Source organism: Calonectris borealis, chromosome 7 (assembly GCF_964195595.1).
Source record: "Calonectris borealis chromosome 7, bCalBor7.hap1.2, whole genome shotgun sequence".
Lineage (NCBI taxonomy): Eukaryota > Metazoa > Chordata > Aves > Procellariiformes > Procellariidae > Calonectris > Calonectris borealis.
Genome location: NC_134318.1, coordinates 30,171,634 through 30,191,027, shown reverse-complemented (window position 1 = coordinate 30,191,027; position 19,394 = coordinate 30,171,634). Strand labels below are relative to the sequence as shown.

At 44.3% G+C, this 19,394-nt stretch overlaps 1 protein-coding gene across 2 annotated transcripts in view; it reads right to left on the bottom strand.

Moving 5' to 3' along the window:
* NEURL1 (neuralized E3 ubiquitin protein ligase 1) overlaps positions 1-19,394 on the bottom strand; it is a 165,197-nt gene that overhangs the window by 62,737 nt on the left and 83,066 nt on the right. For both annotated transcript variants that reach the window (XM_075154977.1, XM_075154978.1), the window contains exon 2: positions 2,509-2,750. In XM_075154977.1, the coding sequence (XP_075011078.1) occupies positions 2,509-2,750 (242 nt within the window). The remainder of the gene's footprint in view (positions 1-2,508; positions 2,751-19,394) is intronic.

Sequence of the window (19,394 nt, the reverse complement as noted above, 5' to 3'; positions counted from 1 at the left end):
TGCCAATACTTCACAGCAATCACAGGCCGCATGAAGTAAATATTCATATGGTAATCGAGGCTGCACATGTTCCATGTATTAATCAGCACCTATAAACAGTTCTCAATACAGTATGACCACAGGCAAACTAAAAACCAAATTAAAATCTAGTATAAAGCCTGCCAAGAATTAGACACAGCTGGACAAAGGGTACACAGTTTTGCTAAAAAAGGCAACGGTTAATGATGGACCAAATTCTCTCTTCAGCAGCCACTGCTAGCAGAAAAGCCTGGGAGGTCCACCGGGTACCAGAAGGGGAGGAGAAGATACAGTCTACATCCAAACTGCTAAGCCATGGCTGCTTCCACAGGTTCAGGCTCCTGCTCTTTACTGCCTTGTGCCTTGTGCCACCTTTGACAACCTCACTCCACTCCCTAGCAGTGCTCTGAATTACATGGAAGAAACCATACTGGGACATATATCTCAGAGGCAAAGAAAGAGGAAATCTGGCTGCTTGATGGCATTCCCAAAGCTGCAAAGAAATCTCAGAATAAAACCAGAGATACAATACCTAATAAAGAGAATGATATCTCCTGACTTCTTTCCTCTAGTTTTCCAAAGGGAGTTTAGACTTTATAGGACCTGAACGATTGGGTTCATGGTTAGTCGTTAGCTGGTAACAAGATTTAAGATGCCATTTTCCACAGGCACACACAATAACAAGGCAATTACAGGATGGACTTATCAGAAAAGCAAAGATGTTTTCCCTAGAGTACAAGTTCTGCTGAAGCCTGTTGATTACTCCCATGAGACCTTCCCATTGGACTCGGCACGAACTCTGCTTGTAAATCCCTGGTGCACATTTGCATGTGTATTCTTCCCATACGTTATGCAAGCTAAAATCCTAAAGTATACAGTGATAAACAAGTATGACTTTCCAGAGATAGCGGCATTGTTTCAGAATGAGAAAGAAATAACCCAGAACCTTTGCCTAAACCGCTAAACCCACTCAAATCTTTGATGGTGTTTTCAAACACAAATGCTGCTTTCATCTCCTCCCAAATAATTTTTCGCAGTTGTTTGTCCAAACTGCTGGCCAACGTGGGAAAAAATCCCATTAGGCAACGTGAGGGAGTCCTGCTGGGTTTCTAGCCTGAATGGAAGCAGTAAGAGCTCCACAGGAGGCATAACAAGCTGTAGGAGGGATGTTCTACCTATGGGCCTAAGCCTGAAATCACTGAAATGTCTCTGTGTTTTCAAAAGGAGGCGTATTCCTCGTTTCCTGCTCTTTTGCTGGCCGTGAGGGAGGTGGCAGGGAAGGCTGATACACTGCTGTAGAGCAATGGGCAACAGCAGGATCGTTCAGATTCAATAGCTATATGCAGAGAAACCTCCTGGAAAACTCCTTGTGTGTAAATGAAGGATTTGTAGGCAGATCTTTCACGTGTGCCATGAACTAAAGTCTGCCAAAGATGATGACCTACTTTGTGACAATGAAATGCACAGAATCAGCTAAGAACTGAAAAACGCAGTCCCACAAACTGAGGGCATAAAGATTGGAAAATATCTGTGGATGAAGCGCAAAGGGCCCCAAGCTCCTTCAAGGTGCTGAGTGCTTCAATTCCTAAGGGGACTGATGAATTTCTTCATGGGGAAGCAGCGCCCGGTGCACATGGAGGCATGCTGTCTTAGAGGAGCTGAACTTCCCACGCCAGCTGCAGCACAAGGGCTACCAACTCCATCCTCTTGGCTACCACAGACACAAAGGAAGTGAGACTCGCCTCTGCCAGCGAGAAAAATGTGATGCCTGCAATGTTCTCTCCTCTGACCTTAATGGTATTGAGTGACTGATTCAACAAAGCAGTCAGCAGACCGCCAGAAAGATCCTTTTCTTAGATGCCAACTGTGACCACGCTGACTGCTCCTTTCACCCTTTCAGCAAAACCCTTTTATCTTCCCTGCCAAGCACATGAGCAAGCACCTTCACTTCCAGGTCCTTTTCAGCCCACCTCCATGAGACCAGCCCTCATCTCCATGAGACCAGCCCTCATCGCTGCCTTGTCTACAGGAAGAAAAGGGCTTGTTTTGGAACTGAACGTGTTAATGAGCTCCTCGCCCTCCCTCAGCTCGCCCAGCAAAACTCCTTTGCAGGATGCATGCAAAGCCTAGAGGACACATTGGCTAGAGAGATACTGAGGCTGCTGCCTTTCAGACTGACCAACAGCCCTTTTTTGTTGCTGTTTTCCAAGCAGTCCCAACTTAATCTGTTGTTCCTCATCTAACATCCAGATAAGCTCTTTCGGAGCATGGATTTCCCTTTTCTTCTCAGTTTCTACAGCGGTCTGTACTGATGGCTCCAAGAACTATGATGACAAAAGCAGAAGTACCAACAAAGATCACAGATCTTCAAGGGCAAGATCTGACTACTGTGCTTTTCAAGGAAGGGCTAAAGACCTGGTGCAAGAACCAAAGCCTGGTACACCCCAACATTGATTCACATGGCAATAAGGGACGGTATCATTTACTCACCTTAAGCCTGACTTGTTCATAAATAACGATGGGTCTGTTGCTGAAGGTAATGGCATTGCAGAAGCTAGCCTGGCGCTTCACTGCCTTCTGTGTCGTGTCCATGATGATCTGCGATCCCTTCGTGTGGGGATGGAAAAGCAGAGGGCTGATGGACAGAGCTCCACACTGCGGGATGGGGAGGCAGTGCTTTTGCTTGTGGTGGCATCGGTGGGAGGAAGCCGAAAATGACCCACCTATGGAATCTGAAAGCAAAAGGGGGGAAAAAGGGTTTCAAATCTGCTGTGAGTAGCAAGCAAAAAACTTTCAATGCAAAAAAAAAGCAGGGGTACTTCAGAGGGGAACTATAGATCGAAATAAAAGTTAGTCAAATCCCCATCCATAAATCACTAAGGGTTTCTGGAGCATCTTGAACAATAAGAGGCCACAAGGATACAGAAGGATCCCATCTGGACGGTCTGATAGTACAGAGCACGACATGGAGAACGCAGCTCAGCACTGAAATCACGGGCCATTTTCAGGCCACACATCAGAAGAGAAGGCAAGAATTGGTTCTAAAACTGGAGCAAAGCACATGTGAAGTTGCTGTATCACAGCTGTCAAATTTAGGGAAAATCTTCCACTTCCAGAGGACTCCCACACAACTTGACCATTTGTTTCACTCCTCCTTTGCAACAGCCACTCCATCAATCCTTGCCTCCATGTGTCCTGTCCAACCTCGCTAAGTGCCAGCTCAGACGCATACATTGCTAATGTATACTCAAGCCCCACTCAGCAATCACCCGCCTGGATTCCCCCACCAGCCACCATCCATTCTCCTCTCTCCTCCACTGATGGGAACCTCAGCCGAGGTCCCACTTGTCATGAAGGCATTGATCAGCACGCTATGATTACAGTGAGGAAAGCGAAGAGGGAGAAAGGCTATGAAGCAGGGAGAAGATTACATCTTTCTCTAACCGAGGCCCTACACAAAGAGTCAATGCAGGATCAACACAGTTACGACAGCAGCTTTGTTCATGAATGAATGGATGCCTGAGTTTCTTTTCAACAGGGAGCCTGCAGCAGTTCAAGCACAAAATAATCATTATACTGAGCACAAGTCATCTGTTTCCTTTTCCTTGTGTGCACATACACACTACATTATGCGCATATGTTTGGGAGGAGGTAGTCGTAGATTTGGAAACAGAGTATCAATAGAATAAAGGGTTATTCCGTGATACACTCAAGGATGCAACAAAAGTAAATATGACCTTAACAATGTGCCAGTTTGCACTGTAAAGATGCATGACTAAACAGTACGGTTAAAACCTCTATCCATCAAATATGCAAACTATAGAAACTAATTATATACATTCTTCATGCAAATTAATTGCTGACAGTTATGTCTTTATAAATATATAAATACTATACTATAACACTATAAAATAATGTTTACACCCCTAATGTAATACTTAGCTTTGTAATAAAAAGCCTGGACCCTATACCTCCCAGCCTTTGGGGTAGTTCTAGCTTGTAGCTACATAAAGTTGTAATGGCATATCGTCAGAGCAAGCTTGAAAAACTACCAACAGAACTTAAAATCGTGCTTTCTGATGAGAACATTTTAATTCAACTTCAGAATCAGTCACTCCAGACTTCTCATCTCCTCGCTGTTTTTTTTTCTCACATTTTCAGCAACAGTGCTATCCCTTCAGAACAGAGCAGAGAGGCCAGACAACAGAACTTTAAAAACTTTCATTAATGCTTTAAGGGAGAGGTGAAGGGAGTTATTTAATGCTAAAAATTATGTGGAATATAAGTCACCTTCCTTCTCCTGTTCCTCACACATGGAGGAGCAGAAATAAGGTGCAGAGTACCAAGAAAAAGTAGAGGTTCACCTGAGGAGGCAGGTCAGAGAGGGAAACCTTCAGGAGGAGCAGACTGCGTGGAAGCGGCAGCTTGTCACGGGGAAGGTCAGGATGCAGCGGCTCGCACGAGCCTGACCTTTTCCCTTTGGGCACGCTACTGACCCTTCTGAGGTTACCTCCTAAGACCTGTGTAATTAGAGGCTGTCTTATGCACCAAAGAACGGGAGGTTGCATCCCTTCCAGTATCACTAGTTTTTTTCCAAACCAGATACGTTCTCTATTACCACCCCTCTGGAACCCTGTTAAGCCCTCGGCTTTAGTGATACCTTGCTGATGAGTTCCTCAGGCTTAATGGTATTTTGCAAAGAAGTATTTCCTTTATCACTGCAAACATGATGCTGTTCACCATCACAAATGGTTATGAGCCAGAGCCAGCAAAAGTGGTCGACTTAACCTTGCTCCACTCCACCTCCCCAGGTGGGTCATGCTGGTCTGTAGGGACAAGACCGTTGACAGATGGTCAAAGCAAACCATCCCAGCCTCTCTTTTGGCAGAAATTTTTTAGGCCATTGGATCTTCTCATTGCTCATCTCTTAGCTGCCTCTCTGTTTTTGTTATATCCCCTTTTTATAGGTAGACTAACTAAAAATAAACATCTAGTGTAAAAACTTCCATTCCTAAATTTTTCAGCTTCTCTAAAATATGTGTGAAGTCACAGTCATTTCTGAAACAAGACACATATTGAGGATATAATCAATTGTTTGAGATAATTTAAAGTCAAGGGATCCATAGAAAAATATGAAAAACTCTTTTTCTGCTCATTTCCAGTCTTGTTTTTTTTCAACACGTCTTTGATAGTTTTTAGGGGTGCATATGTGCGAAAGAGAAGAAGCTACCAGTGAATATACATTCAATTCATGCCATCTTTGCATCCAGATCTGAATTTTGTAGCTCAAACTTCTTCCTAGCAGTCACACACCAAAACAAACCTGTGCAGCACAAAGGCACAAACAATCTAACCTGTTTGCGTATCTCAGTGCCCTAATTTTACCAGCTAACTTGGCTGTGATAATAGCTGCCACTCCTCTCCATAGGACATCGCGTCCTTTTAAAATGCGGCAATGGAGTCACCAAAACTGCCCACAGCTTTCAAAACAGGCTCTGATAACACCACCGCGTATGTCCAGAGCACCTGCTGGAGCAGCGTTACGGAGCTGTAGGGTCCTGCCTGACCCCACGGGAAGGATGTTAGAAGAATGCTTATTTACAATGACAGCCCAGCACCGCTATGTGAGAAGGGGTCAAACCCATGCCAGACCAATGCCTGCAGGACGAGTGCTCCCCATGCAAACAGCTGGAACGCAGGGCAGCCACGCTCTACAGGAACAGAAGAAACCACCCCAGGATCAGCTTCCACAGGTGGATGGAAGGATGGAGGAGACCCCCTTCTTTCTCCCAAATGCTCTTACACAGCAATGACTCCTGCATGATGAACACACTCGGGTAAGGACCAGAAAAGGTCTTAATTTTTAAGAAGTGCAACTATTTAATAATGGGGTTTTGCACCTTACAAATACTTGGAGAAGTTACAAAGCAGTGGGTCAAATATAAAGGCCTTTGCTCAACTTCTTCAGGGCAGCATGTCCCCTCCAAAAGGGGGACACACCATGCAACTTCAGATGGCAATACAAACACCTAAGACTGGACTTAGACAAGGAAAGGGACACTTCAGCAACACAAGCTGGTGAGACACATTGCTGCCCTTGCTTGGCCGGCTAAAAATAAAATAAATCATCTGCTTAAAGTTTTTGTTCTCACTGTTTCCATCCCTTTGTTTAAACTACTACCCGTTTTGACATCCTCAGCCTTTGCTACCAGCAATACTGGTACAGTACAGCTGGGGCCCTTGCAGTAGGTTTCAAATTTTTTTTCTTTACGTAAAAGAATTGAGTGAACCTCACAAACCCAGAGTTTCAGCTGGCAAAGTAAGTAAAAGTCCTCCTGATTTCACAGCAACCATGCAAGACTCCATTAACTGAGTCTGACCCAGAACCTCCTCTCCCACAACCTGACTTATCACTCACCTACAAAGGCGAAGTGAAGTAATTGCTTGAAATAAAAATTGCAAACTATTAAGTATTTGAAAGAAGGCTGAAATCCGAGAGCATGTTCAAGGGCACTGCAGGTTTCCCACTCCAGAACATACCACAACTTCCCCCTGAGAAGCGGGAGTTGTAACAACATGCCAGGGCTACGCAAACTGGTATCTTGTGACAGAAGTCACAAGAGCAAAGGCTGTTTGAAAACAGCCTGTGTCAATGGGCTGCAAAACTAGAGAAGCACCATGGACCCCTGTACAGCTTTCCAGGTTTCTCGTTGAGGGTGATAAAGAACAGCATCTGCGCTCTCTTACGGTTTTAAAGACTGCATAGACTTCAGTTTTCAGTTCATGCCCAATAATAGATGCTGTTTGAACCATTTCATTCAGTTCTGGGTTTGAACCCCGAACACAAAAGCAAAAGTAGTAATGTACCACTTGCTCCCCTGAGCCACAAGCACTTGGGATGGATCTTCTGAAACCTTTAGGAAGCCAAGGTGAAGGAGACATTACATGAACCGCAATGTGAAGCACTCTGAACCGCTCTGCCTTCAGCGTCCCACTCCTAAGCGCATCCTTTTCAGACCCCTGTTTGAGAAAGCAGAGTATTGCCCCAAAGGTGGCACACTTCTCCCTCCATGTGCGTTAGATGTCCCTGGTCTCCTGCATCTCAAGGCCTGAACAGCACCCACACACTATACAAAAGGCAGCACTGGATGTTCTCAGCTTAGCAAAATGCATCCCAAAGCGTGTTAGGGGTTTTCACCAGAAGCATTCATGCTCTGCAAACATTAGGCATAATCCTAAAGGCTTGGGATTTCTTAAATGCTGCAAGAAATGACTGGATTTAATTTTTTTAAAAAACATTTTTTCCAGTTGAAAAAATCTTGAGAGGTACCTATCAGAATACTGCCAGAACTCATTTCAGACTGAAAACTAACTGCAAGGTATTTAAGATAAACTACTTAGAGCATGTGAAATAACTGGCATTCAGAATTGAAAGAAAGAGAAAAGATGACTTCAAAACAGAGCCCAGGGACTGACAGGCAGTAGAGCAAGTGGGAACAACAACTCCCTGTCCACCTGGAGAGGAGGAGAGGAGAGGTCTGGGTTGGTGACAGAGGTACCTGTCCTGCAGGTCAGTGACAGTGAAAAGAGTGGGCAGGGCAAAACACCACACTATGAACGGAGAAAAGGGTTTCAAAATTATTATGTTATCAAAAGAGGCTCACAGAGTGGCAGGTGGCCTTACCGTATATGCATTTAAAAAGAAGGATTCTGAGAAGGAAGAAAAGGAAACCATACGCGGGTGTGGGGAACACAAGGGAAGCCCTGCCCCAGGATGCACGCATGGTGCGGGAGAAAAGCCCTAGCCCTGGAAGAGTACCTGCACAGCCTTTCCAAAGGTGGATCGTTACTAGCGGCACAGGGAGAAAAAACCAACCACCAGGTGAATGCTCATAAGCCTTACTGCTTTTTGAGGTGTTCCCATACTTTGGGGAATTATGACAGTGAAATACAGTGTAACTAGTTACACTGATTCTTCACATTTGCTGATAAAGTTCAAAAGGAGAAAACCACAATGAATTCGTTGTGGTAGGCTTTGCAAAAGGATTCTTGAAAGCACACTTCAAGATACAGTTTACTAAAAATAAATATTAGCTTAACACCAGTGGAAACTGAAAAGGGGTTGCAAACCTTGTTTTCTCACTTGCAGCCTGACCCAGGGCATCTGCACAGAAGAGAGGGAACCGTAAATTAATGCAAATGAAAAACAAGGGTTTCTTCACTGCCTTTAAAAACGTTTGCTGTTTTTGAAGGAATAAGTAATCACGTATCTCCAGTCTATGTCCAGCTCTCCCTGTGCCTGTTACAGTGATAATGACCCTGTCAGATTGCTGTCACCACGGTGAACTACTCATCTTGGCATTACAAGATGACCAGGAAACAAAGCTCTGCTCTTCCACAAAGACAGACTATAGCTTCGCAGGTGTTGGGGCATTCAATGATAGAAATGCAAAGGGTTAATTCTGGAGCCTTAAATCCAGAAGACCTGAAATTATGGAACATCTTGGGTTAAACTTTCGTGAATTAGGGACATATCTACAAGGTGGATCTAAGCCAGCAGGTCAGATCTAGCACTCCCATCCAAGACTCCAAAACAAGTCAAAGCCAAAACGTAACTTATTTTCATCTGTGCTATTTTAGCAGTGACGAGATGTATCAAGAGAGTAGGTTTGTACATAGTGTAAGATTTTCCATTTAAATTGCAAACTACGAGACAAGAGGCAGGTGCAGACCAACCACATGCACATGAAAGGAAATAATACCAGTCAGGGTGGGGCTTGGAGTGTGCTTTTTTTTTTTTTTTAAGACCAAAAAGCAAAGCTGTGTTTAAAGTAACAGATCTGAAAGACAACAAGGGTGGTTTTACAGACATCTATGAGAAGCCCCCCCCCAGTATAAAAAGTGGGCAACAGAAGCTGGAGTTGATTGCATGATGATCCATGATGGATCCATCTTTCAAACCTGACTGAGGGGCGGTAGGGAGTGGTTAGTTTGTGAGGAGCCTTCAAAATGAAGAAGCTGATTTTTAATTTCATAAAGAAAAATAAAATTAGTGAAAGAGATGCAAAAAGTGACAGTAAGGACAGAGGGCAGGAAAACAGGTACAACAGCAGAAATTTGGAATAAATACAAGTGTGGCAAGACTTTGTCAACGGCAGAAGAGAGAAGACTTTGAGGCTTGCAGAAAGGAAAGGAAAGGGGAAAGGCTGTGTCCTGAAGATGGGGCAGATGTAGGCTGAATCTGCAAGACTCAGGACACTGATGTGTTGGAGCGGATTTAGGAGGATGGGCTGGAACAGAGACTGCCATTTCCTCTGCCTCTCTGCCCAGCTGGGATGTGCATTTGCCCTCCATCACGTGCAGTGCAGTAGCCGAGGAGAAGAGCTGTGTCCTGTTCAGCAGTCACTCCTCATGCTGAGACAATAACCTCCGGAGGAGTGCCAGGCAATCACCTGGGCACGGGGCTTTTTTAGCAACATCAGCTGAACCCATCGACTTACATGTCCCTGCTTACAACTCGGATGTGAGGCTTTACGAAGGCTTGCTTGAAGATGATGCTGAGGCTATGAGTATTAGGAAGAGTCGGGAGGGTGGCCATTTTTATAAAGCTTGAAAAAAGAAGGTAAAAGAGCTGAGGATTGACAGGAGAATGAGAGCTCTGCCTCAGTTATATTAAGCCTGAGTTGTTTGTAATAGTTTATTAAAAAAGCAAAAAAACCCAGAGCAAAAATTTAGGTTGGCCAAAGGAGATTTAAGTAGTACAGAGGAGAGATGAATCTGTTAATTGACTGTAGGAAGGATATGGCAGAATTAATGTTTGTGGTTGAAATTACCCAGAGAGAGATGAGAAGATGTTCCCGGGCAGAGCCTAGAGGAGACTCTGCCAGATGTGGAAAGGAAGGTGAGGAAGACCCTCAGAAATGCAGGAGAGGCAGGAGGAGAGGACAGCAGGGCAGGACTGAGCTGGGGAGGCAAACCCTCGCACACTCCATCTCCAGAAGGAACAATCCAGCTGACGCCAGTGCAAGCACTTAAAAACATGAAGCACCACAAAGGTGGCTGATCATGCCCTTTTTTTTGTGAAGAAAAGATGATATCAGAAGAGAGGTGTGTGAATATATAAGTATTTCTATATGCACATAAGGCTGTCAAGAAGAAACCCCTTCCCCGTATAAATTAATTTTCAAACTTCACATCTTCAGCAATGATGCTGTGTAATCATTAACCATCTCCTAATTAGGCACTGTTTACTCAGCATCTCTCACAGTCATTCACAGCAATTCAGTCACCGAGGTGGCATGCCACGGAGCATGGCCGCAAGACCTCCGGCACCGCTTTGCTTCCCGTGGGTGCAGCCCACCCTTTGCAGGCTTCCTCCTCTCCCTCTCCCCATGCAAATCCCCCCGAGCCCCTGCGGACCGTAAGTCCGCTAAGCACATAAGAACAGCAAGAGCATAAGTAAGCAGCCATATGCTCCCGTCTGCCGGGTAAGGAGAAAGGGGGTGAGCAGCCCCCCAGAAAGATGCTGGGCAGTGGCAGGATGAATTGCCTCGGGACCCACGTCCACTGGGATCCAGCCAGGTCCATGGAAAGGAGACCGGGATCCCTCCATCAGCAGTAGCTGCTTCTCCCCACACTATCTTCTAGCAGCTCCTCTGATCCACAGGCAGCAGTGACTTGCATGTGCCATACAATTATTGATTTTTGAGAGCAGCAAGGCACTTCTGACCTTATTCTCTTTGCATCTTGGTGATTTTGCATCTTTATTATTATTACTAAGGCATTTTAAGTTAGATGTTGTGAGTAGGAAATGAGAAGATCAAAGTAAAAAATGGTACTCTGGAAGCATCCAAGATCTCTTTCTTGATTTAGAGCGGTTTTGCTCTGCTGTGATCAGGTCAGGTCTGTCAGCAGTCTAATGAGAAATGTAAAAACGTATTTATGTCTTCTAACAAAAGAAAGCAAGATTAAGTCCAGTTCAGTTTAAGATTTAGGGATGTTTTAAAAATTCTGTTTATCCTTCTCTTGCGAATGTGCAGTTTGGAAATGTTCTGCTTTGCTAATATCTGATGCTTTCAGGAGAAGGAGGAACAGCTTGCCCAGGGTGATGGCTGATCTGTCCATGCTGCAGAGATGGTGAGACGGAAGGAAGAAAAAAAACCCCAAAACTTTCCATACTACCTCCTCTTGATAATCCTTATCTTCTCAAAGATAAGCAGATACACTGTCGGCCATAAGATTATGTATACTTTATAAAATAAGTTATGCTTGCTTCCCTGACCCACTGCATTAATGAACTAGTTCCCTGCAATAGCTCCTTCTCCAGAAACTGTCCACTTGGGACAAGCCAGTGAACACTCCCACCCACTGTAATTCCAGTGACTCATTTTCTTAGTATAGATCAGAACTATGCACAGAACATTTTACACCTGTATTAGCATTACAGAGTTCCTCCTAATTCATAATCATGTAAACTAAGCCTAACTAGTTATTGTAGACATTTAACTCAGAGCAGTGCTGCTGAGATTAGGACCAGCAGCACCTCCGCCCCTCCCTCCAACCTCGTACGAGCACACAGAGAGGGCAAGTTCAGCTTCTCCTCCTGCGGGTCTGCCAGGAAGCCAAACCGTGGCTCCGCATGTGCTCTCCCCAATGGGCTAGACAGGTCCCAAGGTACAGTACAGGTACAAACCTTGCATCGGTTTTGAACCAAAGCCTCATCCTCACAAGCCTAGTGTTTCCCCCGTAGCGCTAACTGCACGCTGCCTTTTCCCTTCCCCTCCCGCAATGCCGGGCACAGCTGTGACGAACAGCTAAACTGCTGCCCCAGAGGTAGCACAGCCCACAGTCAGCAGAGCAGCCGCTCTCAGAGGGTTCATGACAGTTCATGCTGCAAAAAAGCAGCTACATAAAAGCAGAGCCCGACTGCAAATATTTTATGGCCACGTAGTATTTCCATGCACTACAAATCAATGTAAAAGATGTTTTCTTCAAGGGGCCTCATATAGACTGTGTTTTTAAAATGCATTCCCTCTGCTAAATATAAATCAGTAAGAGTTTTTGTTCTTCCAAAAGATTAACTAGCCTCAGTATTTTGGGATCTAATTCTGGAATACTTGTAGATGTGCCAGCATTCTCTTCCAATTTAAATACAGTTTAATGGAAAGTCTATCCTGGGCACATTTTCCATGTACGGTGTAATAGCTTGGAAGTCTGAATATTGAGAGTTCACCAGAAACAGAAGTAACCTGTCAAGGTTAAACTTTAGATATTTGTCAGGATGAGGAGGAAGGTGGGAGCAATGGAGAGCAGGAAAAAAGCAAACGCAAGAGTGCTGGAGACAAGCAAAGGGACCTGTAGAACCAAAATCCAGGAGATGACAGAAAATGGTGTAACCTACCTACAGAGCCATCCAAAGAAGATGCAAGTTCAAGAAGCTATTGTCCTTAACTCAAGCCCTTGAGTTAGCTTTGAATCATACCCGTGTAAAATAAAAGATGTGCCTCTGGACTCAAGATGATGAACTGGGCCCACAGCAGGCTACTCCCACTGCGTATTTACAATATAATAAGCTAAATTAGGATGCTGTTCTTTATACTCCCTCTATCACCGGTGGAAAAAGATAGGGTCTTAAGAGGGTAATGAAGAGCATCTTATCTGGCTCATCAGCTGGAGGACGCTCTCCCACTGCTCTACCATTCATCCCAGTGCATAAGACTATGCATTAGGGACGCAGAACACAGTGGCCAAAAATCTCCTGTTGTTTCTGACCTCCCATATCCTAAGTGTCTTGTTTAGCACAGCTCCCCAATCAGAGGCCATTTCTCACCAAGAAAGACAAAAGTCCCAGGCCAGAGACACCATCCTACCTTGCTCTCTCAAAAAATTTTGGCTCTGTCGAGACTCCCTGATAAGGCAAGTGAACAGTAAGACCTGGGAATAGCTCTGGCTCCCCAACATAGGGCAGAAAACAGGAATATCTCCGCAGAGACAACATTTGTAGGAAGGTGGTATGGGTGCTGGGCTCGTATTCGTAGCTCTGGGGCAGAGAACAAAAACCACTGGAGGGATGCCTCTAGAAAGAGCCTGGAAAACACTCCAAGACAGGGATGGTATCGTTCATCTCACAGCAAACTCTAGAGTTGCGCTAACTGAAATATCCCTGAGATTATAGCAATTTAACCCTCAAATACCATCAGTTCCTCAAAGCCCAACAGGCTAGGTGAGCTTACATCACAGCGAACAGCAAAGAGCTCTTTCCTCAAGAGCTCCTGGGCTCAGGAGCTGGGGATTCAGCCTCCTCACATCCCTTGCGCCTTCCCAAATACCTATTTCTGTGCACAGCACAGGTACGCCCGGCACAGCCCTGATGTGCTCCTGCCTTACGCAGAGCATGTTAGTAAGGCAAAATATTCCTTTCAAATCAGAAACATTGTTGACAACTTTGGACCGCAGTTGTGAAATCTCCAGTGGCTTTGCTGCCTCTTCTGTATTTTGCTGCTTGAATTTATAGCAAACGTCACATGTGTATGCCCTCACCTTAATTTAGCATCTGGATGGGTCAGGGTATGTATCCCAGAGCCTGTTCTTCTACTTCTTCTCTTACCCAGCTGGACAGTGTAGATTATGTTTATCATTCAGTACCACATACCATGAAGTTTTAAGCTGTAATGCCATTTCTAGAGAATCTCAGGAAGCAGTTTTTCTTCTATCATACATTACATTTACACTTGGAATGTGCCTTTTTTCCTAATATAAACCATCCATTTAGAGTCACTTTGAGGTACTGTAAAATTGGGTCATTTCGTGTGTAGTCTTGTTTAAAAACGCAGTGCTCAAGTGATATTTGTTTCACACTCTTCCTCCTGAAGTTCCCTGCCGTTGTTCTTTGCAGGGTCTCTTGAGAGCATGCCTGCCAGAAGCAGCTCCTTACCCCATCTGTATTTAAAGCTTAACAAGCAGTTCTGAGATGTTGTGATTATTTTTCTGGAACCCAAGTGGTGCTTTGCCCAAAGGCTCCCGTTCCCTCCTTTCCGTGGCTTAAGCGAACCTCCTCCACTAACGTCTGCCTGCAAGCGCGTGTGAAACAGCTTGTCTCCAAACTTCAAAGCCGGCGCTCCCCTTTCCGCAGAGCAGCCAGCGGACACCCCGAAGTGACAGCACAGATGAAGGACAATGTCCAGCTACAGAGGCTTCCTGTGACGAAGATCTTCCACCCCTCAATGGAGACACCAAGAATTTCCAGACCACCATGGCTCCCACTCTGTGGCTGCATTGCTCTCATCAACCAGGGCGGAGGTCAGCCCATGTTAGCCCAGGAGCTGGCTGAGTGAGCACTTAGTCCTGTCTATCTAAGGACAATGTTGTTTAGCAATGTGAGCAGGCCTCTGAATCTTTTGCAAACCTTCTGGTGTTGATGTCTTAACACTCAGGTCATTGCTTTTTCCTTTCTGCAGATTGGCGGCTGTAGATATACTGACACCTAGTACGTCTTCTCTATGTCCTTTTTGTCTGTTTTCATTTCTTTCTGATCAACTGAAAATTGCCTTTTTCAGCACGAGAAAATTGCACTGCTCACTTTGTGGTCGGTACAGTCTCCAAACTATTTCCATCCACACCAGTTACCCAAATATCAAAGATTTTCATTCAATATAAAGTCCGAAAGCAATCCTAAAGGGAAGCCCTTTAAACATACATCTGCTAGGGGTCTCCTGGCTGCAGGGTTTATGCCGTTGTGAAATGGAATATGAAATGTCTTTGCTCACAAAGGAAAAATGCACCTGAAATTCTAGTGTAGCTACACACTGACTAGACCCAAAAGGTATTGATTCCAGTGGCTTTTTTTCCTGACTATGTCTGGCAGCAAATAAATCCTTAAAGCATGGAGTTATTAGAGCTAGCAACTTATCAGGCAGGTGAAAATTTACTGTTGCCTTTACTATTTGCTTAACATCCTCTTAAATGTTTCAGGATTATAGGAGCCATGTACTTCCTTGAATTCCTCTTCCATTTCTCTATTCAAATCCTCCTTTCCTCTCTCCCACTTCTCCCTCTGCCCATTTCTCCTTGAGGAAAACTCACAGAACGCACAGCCTTCCCCTCTGCTTGCTTTACCATCCCTTCCTCTCCAAAACATCTTCCTCCTCCACCTCCCTTGTCACAAGTATTAAAGTTTCTCAGCCACTTCACTCTTTCAAGTCTTCCACTTCCGTCACTGGCCTCACCTCATCCAGCACATTTCTCCCTCACTTAGGTTTACTCCTTTTTTTTTTAAAAAAAAAATCTCTTGCACTCTCCTGGCTTGTTCTTCTCAAGACAGACATGCTTCGTATCTTCTCATTTAAAAAAAATACCAAAACACCACCCCTCTCCTAAAACATAACAGGTCCTAGTGATTAACCAAGGCTCCCCCATCTCACAAAGTTCTAAGCAGCTGGATTTATTTTGGTAGCACCCACTAGTTAATCTGTAATGTATTCCTGCCAAGTAACTTGCCCTGGGTACTAAGTGAGGTTACAGAGTTTGTCATCAAAATGGCATTTTTTTTTTCAGGTGCATTGCTGGGATTAAAACACAGGAGCACCACGCGTGACTCCCACCATTGAGCTGTTAAACTTCCAGCCTACCTGGCAGAGCTGGCACGAGGAGCACAGGAGTAAAGCTGCCAACCCAGCGCAGGACACCAGCCCTGCTCTCCAGCAACTTCGTAGTGCACAAATAGAAATTATAACCAAGAACTTTTGCCCAGACCAGAGAGTCTCCAGTAGCACTGGAAGTGTTAACCACTACATGATTAAAATATTATTTTTTTCCAGGCAAATAATTTAAGTAGAGCTGAGGCAAAACCAGGAGAAAGGGCAGCATTTCTCCCCTTACACAAGAATTTGGCCATCCACAGGGGCATTCCTTCATTAATCTGCACTTTCTGTACCATAGACGCAAATGGAATCTAAATTACTGACTTTTCCACTCTTGTCTGGCTCTGCAGCACATAGCTTGCACCAGTTTAAACACCCTCTACCAGTAATTAACCCTGTTTCTTTAGCAGACCAGCATCTGAACCAGGACCATTGAATTAAAACACGAAACCTCAACAGCTAGTCAGGGCATAAAGTTACAGTTTATTTTAACAAAGATAAACAGCATCTCTGGCACTTATTCCAAAGAAAAAGCATGAATACTATTCCATCATCCTTCCTAGCAATTTCCATGCCAGACCCATGAAGTTATTACTTAACGTTTTGCTATAAATAGCTGCTGGACTAGTCCATACAGGAACTTGTTTTCCTTAGCATCTACTGCAACAGGTCAGCCAGAAAATGACCAAAGGTGTTGAATCCTTGCTGCCTGAGGACAAGAGCACGTAGAGATGCTCCATTTTTTTAGAAGTGATCCTACCTGCTAGCCACCCCCTCATGCTGAATCTGACAAAGATAGAAAGAAGAGATGGGTCTTGCCCCAAACTGTTTACAGTCTGTATATAAGAAAAGAAACAGCAAATAACGGGAGTAAGAGGAAGATAACTTTGTAAGTAATAGTATGTTTTATCTGAATTTCAGTTGATTTGAGTGAATCTGTTAGGACATGTGCTGTTCAATACCCAGGGCCGGTGTGATTCCTTGTACCAGAGGACAGCAGGAGGTGACTCCACACCTCCTGGCACTGTAACAGCACATGAAAGAGCTCCAGTCCTCTCTGATTTGCATAGGCAAAAATACACTTCAGACTAGAAGCTCAAAGCTCTTTCTTTATCAGCCTTCACAGAACTCCCAGAAACTTTCATGGTTATTTTCTTATGACTTGGGTAACAGCATCGACCTCTCAAGTCATTTTGTAGAGGAGGCTACCTCAATATCGCTTGTGAGAGGGAGTCAAGGAAGCCTCACCACCCATAGCTGGGAAATTGTGCTAACATCAACGTGTGCAAGCTACGCGGAAGAAAACTGCCCAATGATTCAGTCTTCAGCAATTTTATACAGCTCCAGACTTACTCACACGACCTTTCCCGACTCAGATGACCAGTTACCATTTACTGAAGTTGGGTAATATATAGCAGGTGACTCGGGAGGAACATCATGAAGATAAAAAGATGACCGCGTTTCTAAATAGCTGAAGGAAGAGAGATGTGCTAGAAAAGCAAGCCAGCTTGGAATAGGAACAACACGCTGTTTTAAAATCCATGCAAAAGGGCATTTTTGCATATCGGGGTATTGATAAGAGTGGAAAAGGAAGAAATTCAACGTCACACGATTCAGGGCATTGTTCCTGATGCAGCCACATTCACGGCGTGACTGCCTTGAAGGTCATGTGCGAATAGGAAACAAGCCTAAAGGGCTCGGGGGGCTTTATTCTCTTGGTGGAAAGACACCTACACTATTTCAGAAGAGCAAGGAGCAATTAAGTGTGGAGGGCAATTCATTCAATCCGTTTTCCTTGCTTTTTGCAGCTTGAAAAATTGTGGGAAATCCTTTAGTCTTTGTCCAGCTAAGGGGCATTTCTTCTGATAACAGAGACCACTGATTTTTTTTTTCAGTATAAATTCAGTGTTTCTCTAAGCCCCAGCTCTAAATTATAATTTAATAAGGACCACACTGCATCCCTGACAGATGCTCCTTCCTGCCAGCACACAGAGAGATGCAGCTGTTGAACTGGAATCTGCAAATCCAGACCTCTGGGCCATGAAGCATTTCCCTCATTAGTTTTCTGCACCCAAAAGCAGATCTCAATGCATAATCTGAACCTACTGCTGTAAATCATAATTTGAACCTTCTGCTGTAAATACAGTACATAGAGGAAAAACCCAAAATATTTGTCATCAAACTGAAGTTGTACAAATCCAAAACTGCCATCAGTCTTTATTTTTTCCCAGAGAGTGCACTGCAAAATCACTTCTCTGGAGTACTGAAGTTATTTAAGGTAACTTACCCATATTTACACTTTATTACAGCTGCCCACACAATACTACACACCTCCTCCTGCACCAACTGAGCCAGCAGTACCAGGCACGTATGTGTCATAAAACTACTGCTTCTGCCACACACTAAAGACGAAACAGATAAAGTCTGTCCACGAGGGTTCAGGCACAGATTTCCCAAAGCACAGGATTAAGAGAAGATGGAAAGTGTGTATCATCATGTATAAATGGACAATGAATCTCAAAAGATTCCAGTTATCATATGCCAAAGAACTTCTCAATCTCCTTCAAGCAACTGCCTGTACACTGGTCAGTCTGAAGCTGCAATCAGCTTGGGATGAGGCATGACCTGGAGTCCCCAGTGAGCAGCTTTGCCCTATGAGGGTTCGGAGCAGAAAGGTCTCTGAAACTGTGGGATAACTCATGAGTGGGAAAAGAGAGCTCAGGTGGTCACTTTACGGATAATGGGATAGAAACATCTTCCAGCAAAATGGCCAAGGTTACCAGACCTCTGGTGAAGAGCATTGTAAGAACAGCAGTCATCTCTTGCAAACACGCTGAATGACTTTAGCACTCTTTCAAATCTATTTGTAGAACACTTGAAGGATATTTCTCTGCATTTTATCCTTTCTACCATGGAAACAGATAGCCTGAATGTTTTATCCTTTGTATGATAAATGCCACTGCACATCTGCCTAGGAAGGATACAGGGAGCTGTAATCACTGCATCTCCATTTCAGGAATTAATTTCTGACATGATGCAAGATCTTCTACTGCATCCCAAAGACAGCCTTGCCCACTTTCCCATCTAAGCCTGACTGCTAGAAGCCATGCACAGAATAGCATAGGCCAAGGAGAGTAAGATCATTTTATAGTCAGTAACAAAAAAATCCAAGCGATAAGATACAGAGACACGGCATCTAGATATTGAATCACCCAACCTTGCTCAAGCAATAGAGCCTTAGGCTGGGCAGAAAGGAGACAGGTTGTGCAGGAACCTTGTCACAGCCATGCCGCTTGATCAAGGTCTCTTCAGCCAATTTTGCAAAGCCACTGATGGACAGAGGGATTAAGAGTAGAAGGACATCCTTTCTACCATGCTGCAGCTCCAGCTCCATGTGAGATGGACCAGCACTCATCAGGACTCCCAAACTTGCATTCCTTCTAAATACATAGCTTCACTCAGAATCGGAAAGCAAGAAGGCAGCACGAGTGATGGTCTCTTCCCCTTTGGAGATGAAAAATCAGAGGGTGGCACTGAACTAGTTTAGGATAACCAGAAAATAAATTAAGCAATTTTCCTTTTCCAAGTTGCATGAAATTCACAGCATCAATAATGCCTTTGTAAAAGGAATTAGATTCTTAAGGCTCTATTTTATATTTGATAATCTGATTCTATTTGGTGTGCAAAGACAGAGTCATTTTGATCCGGGATGCTTCAGCACATTATAGGCACCCATAT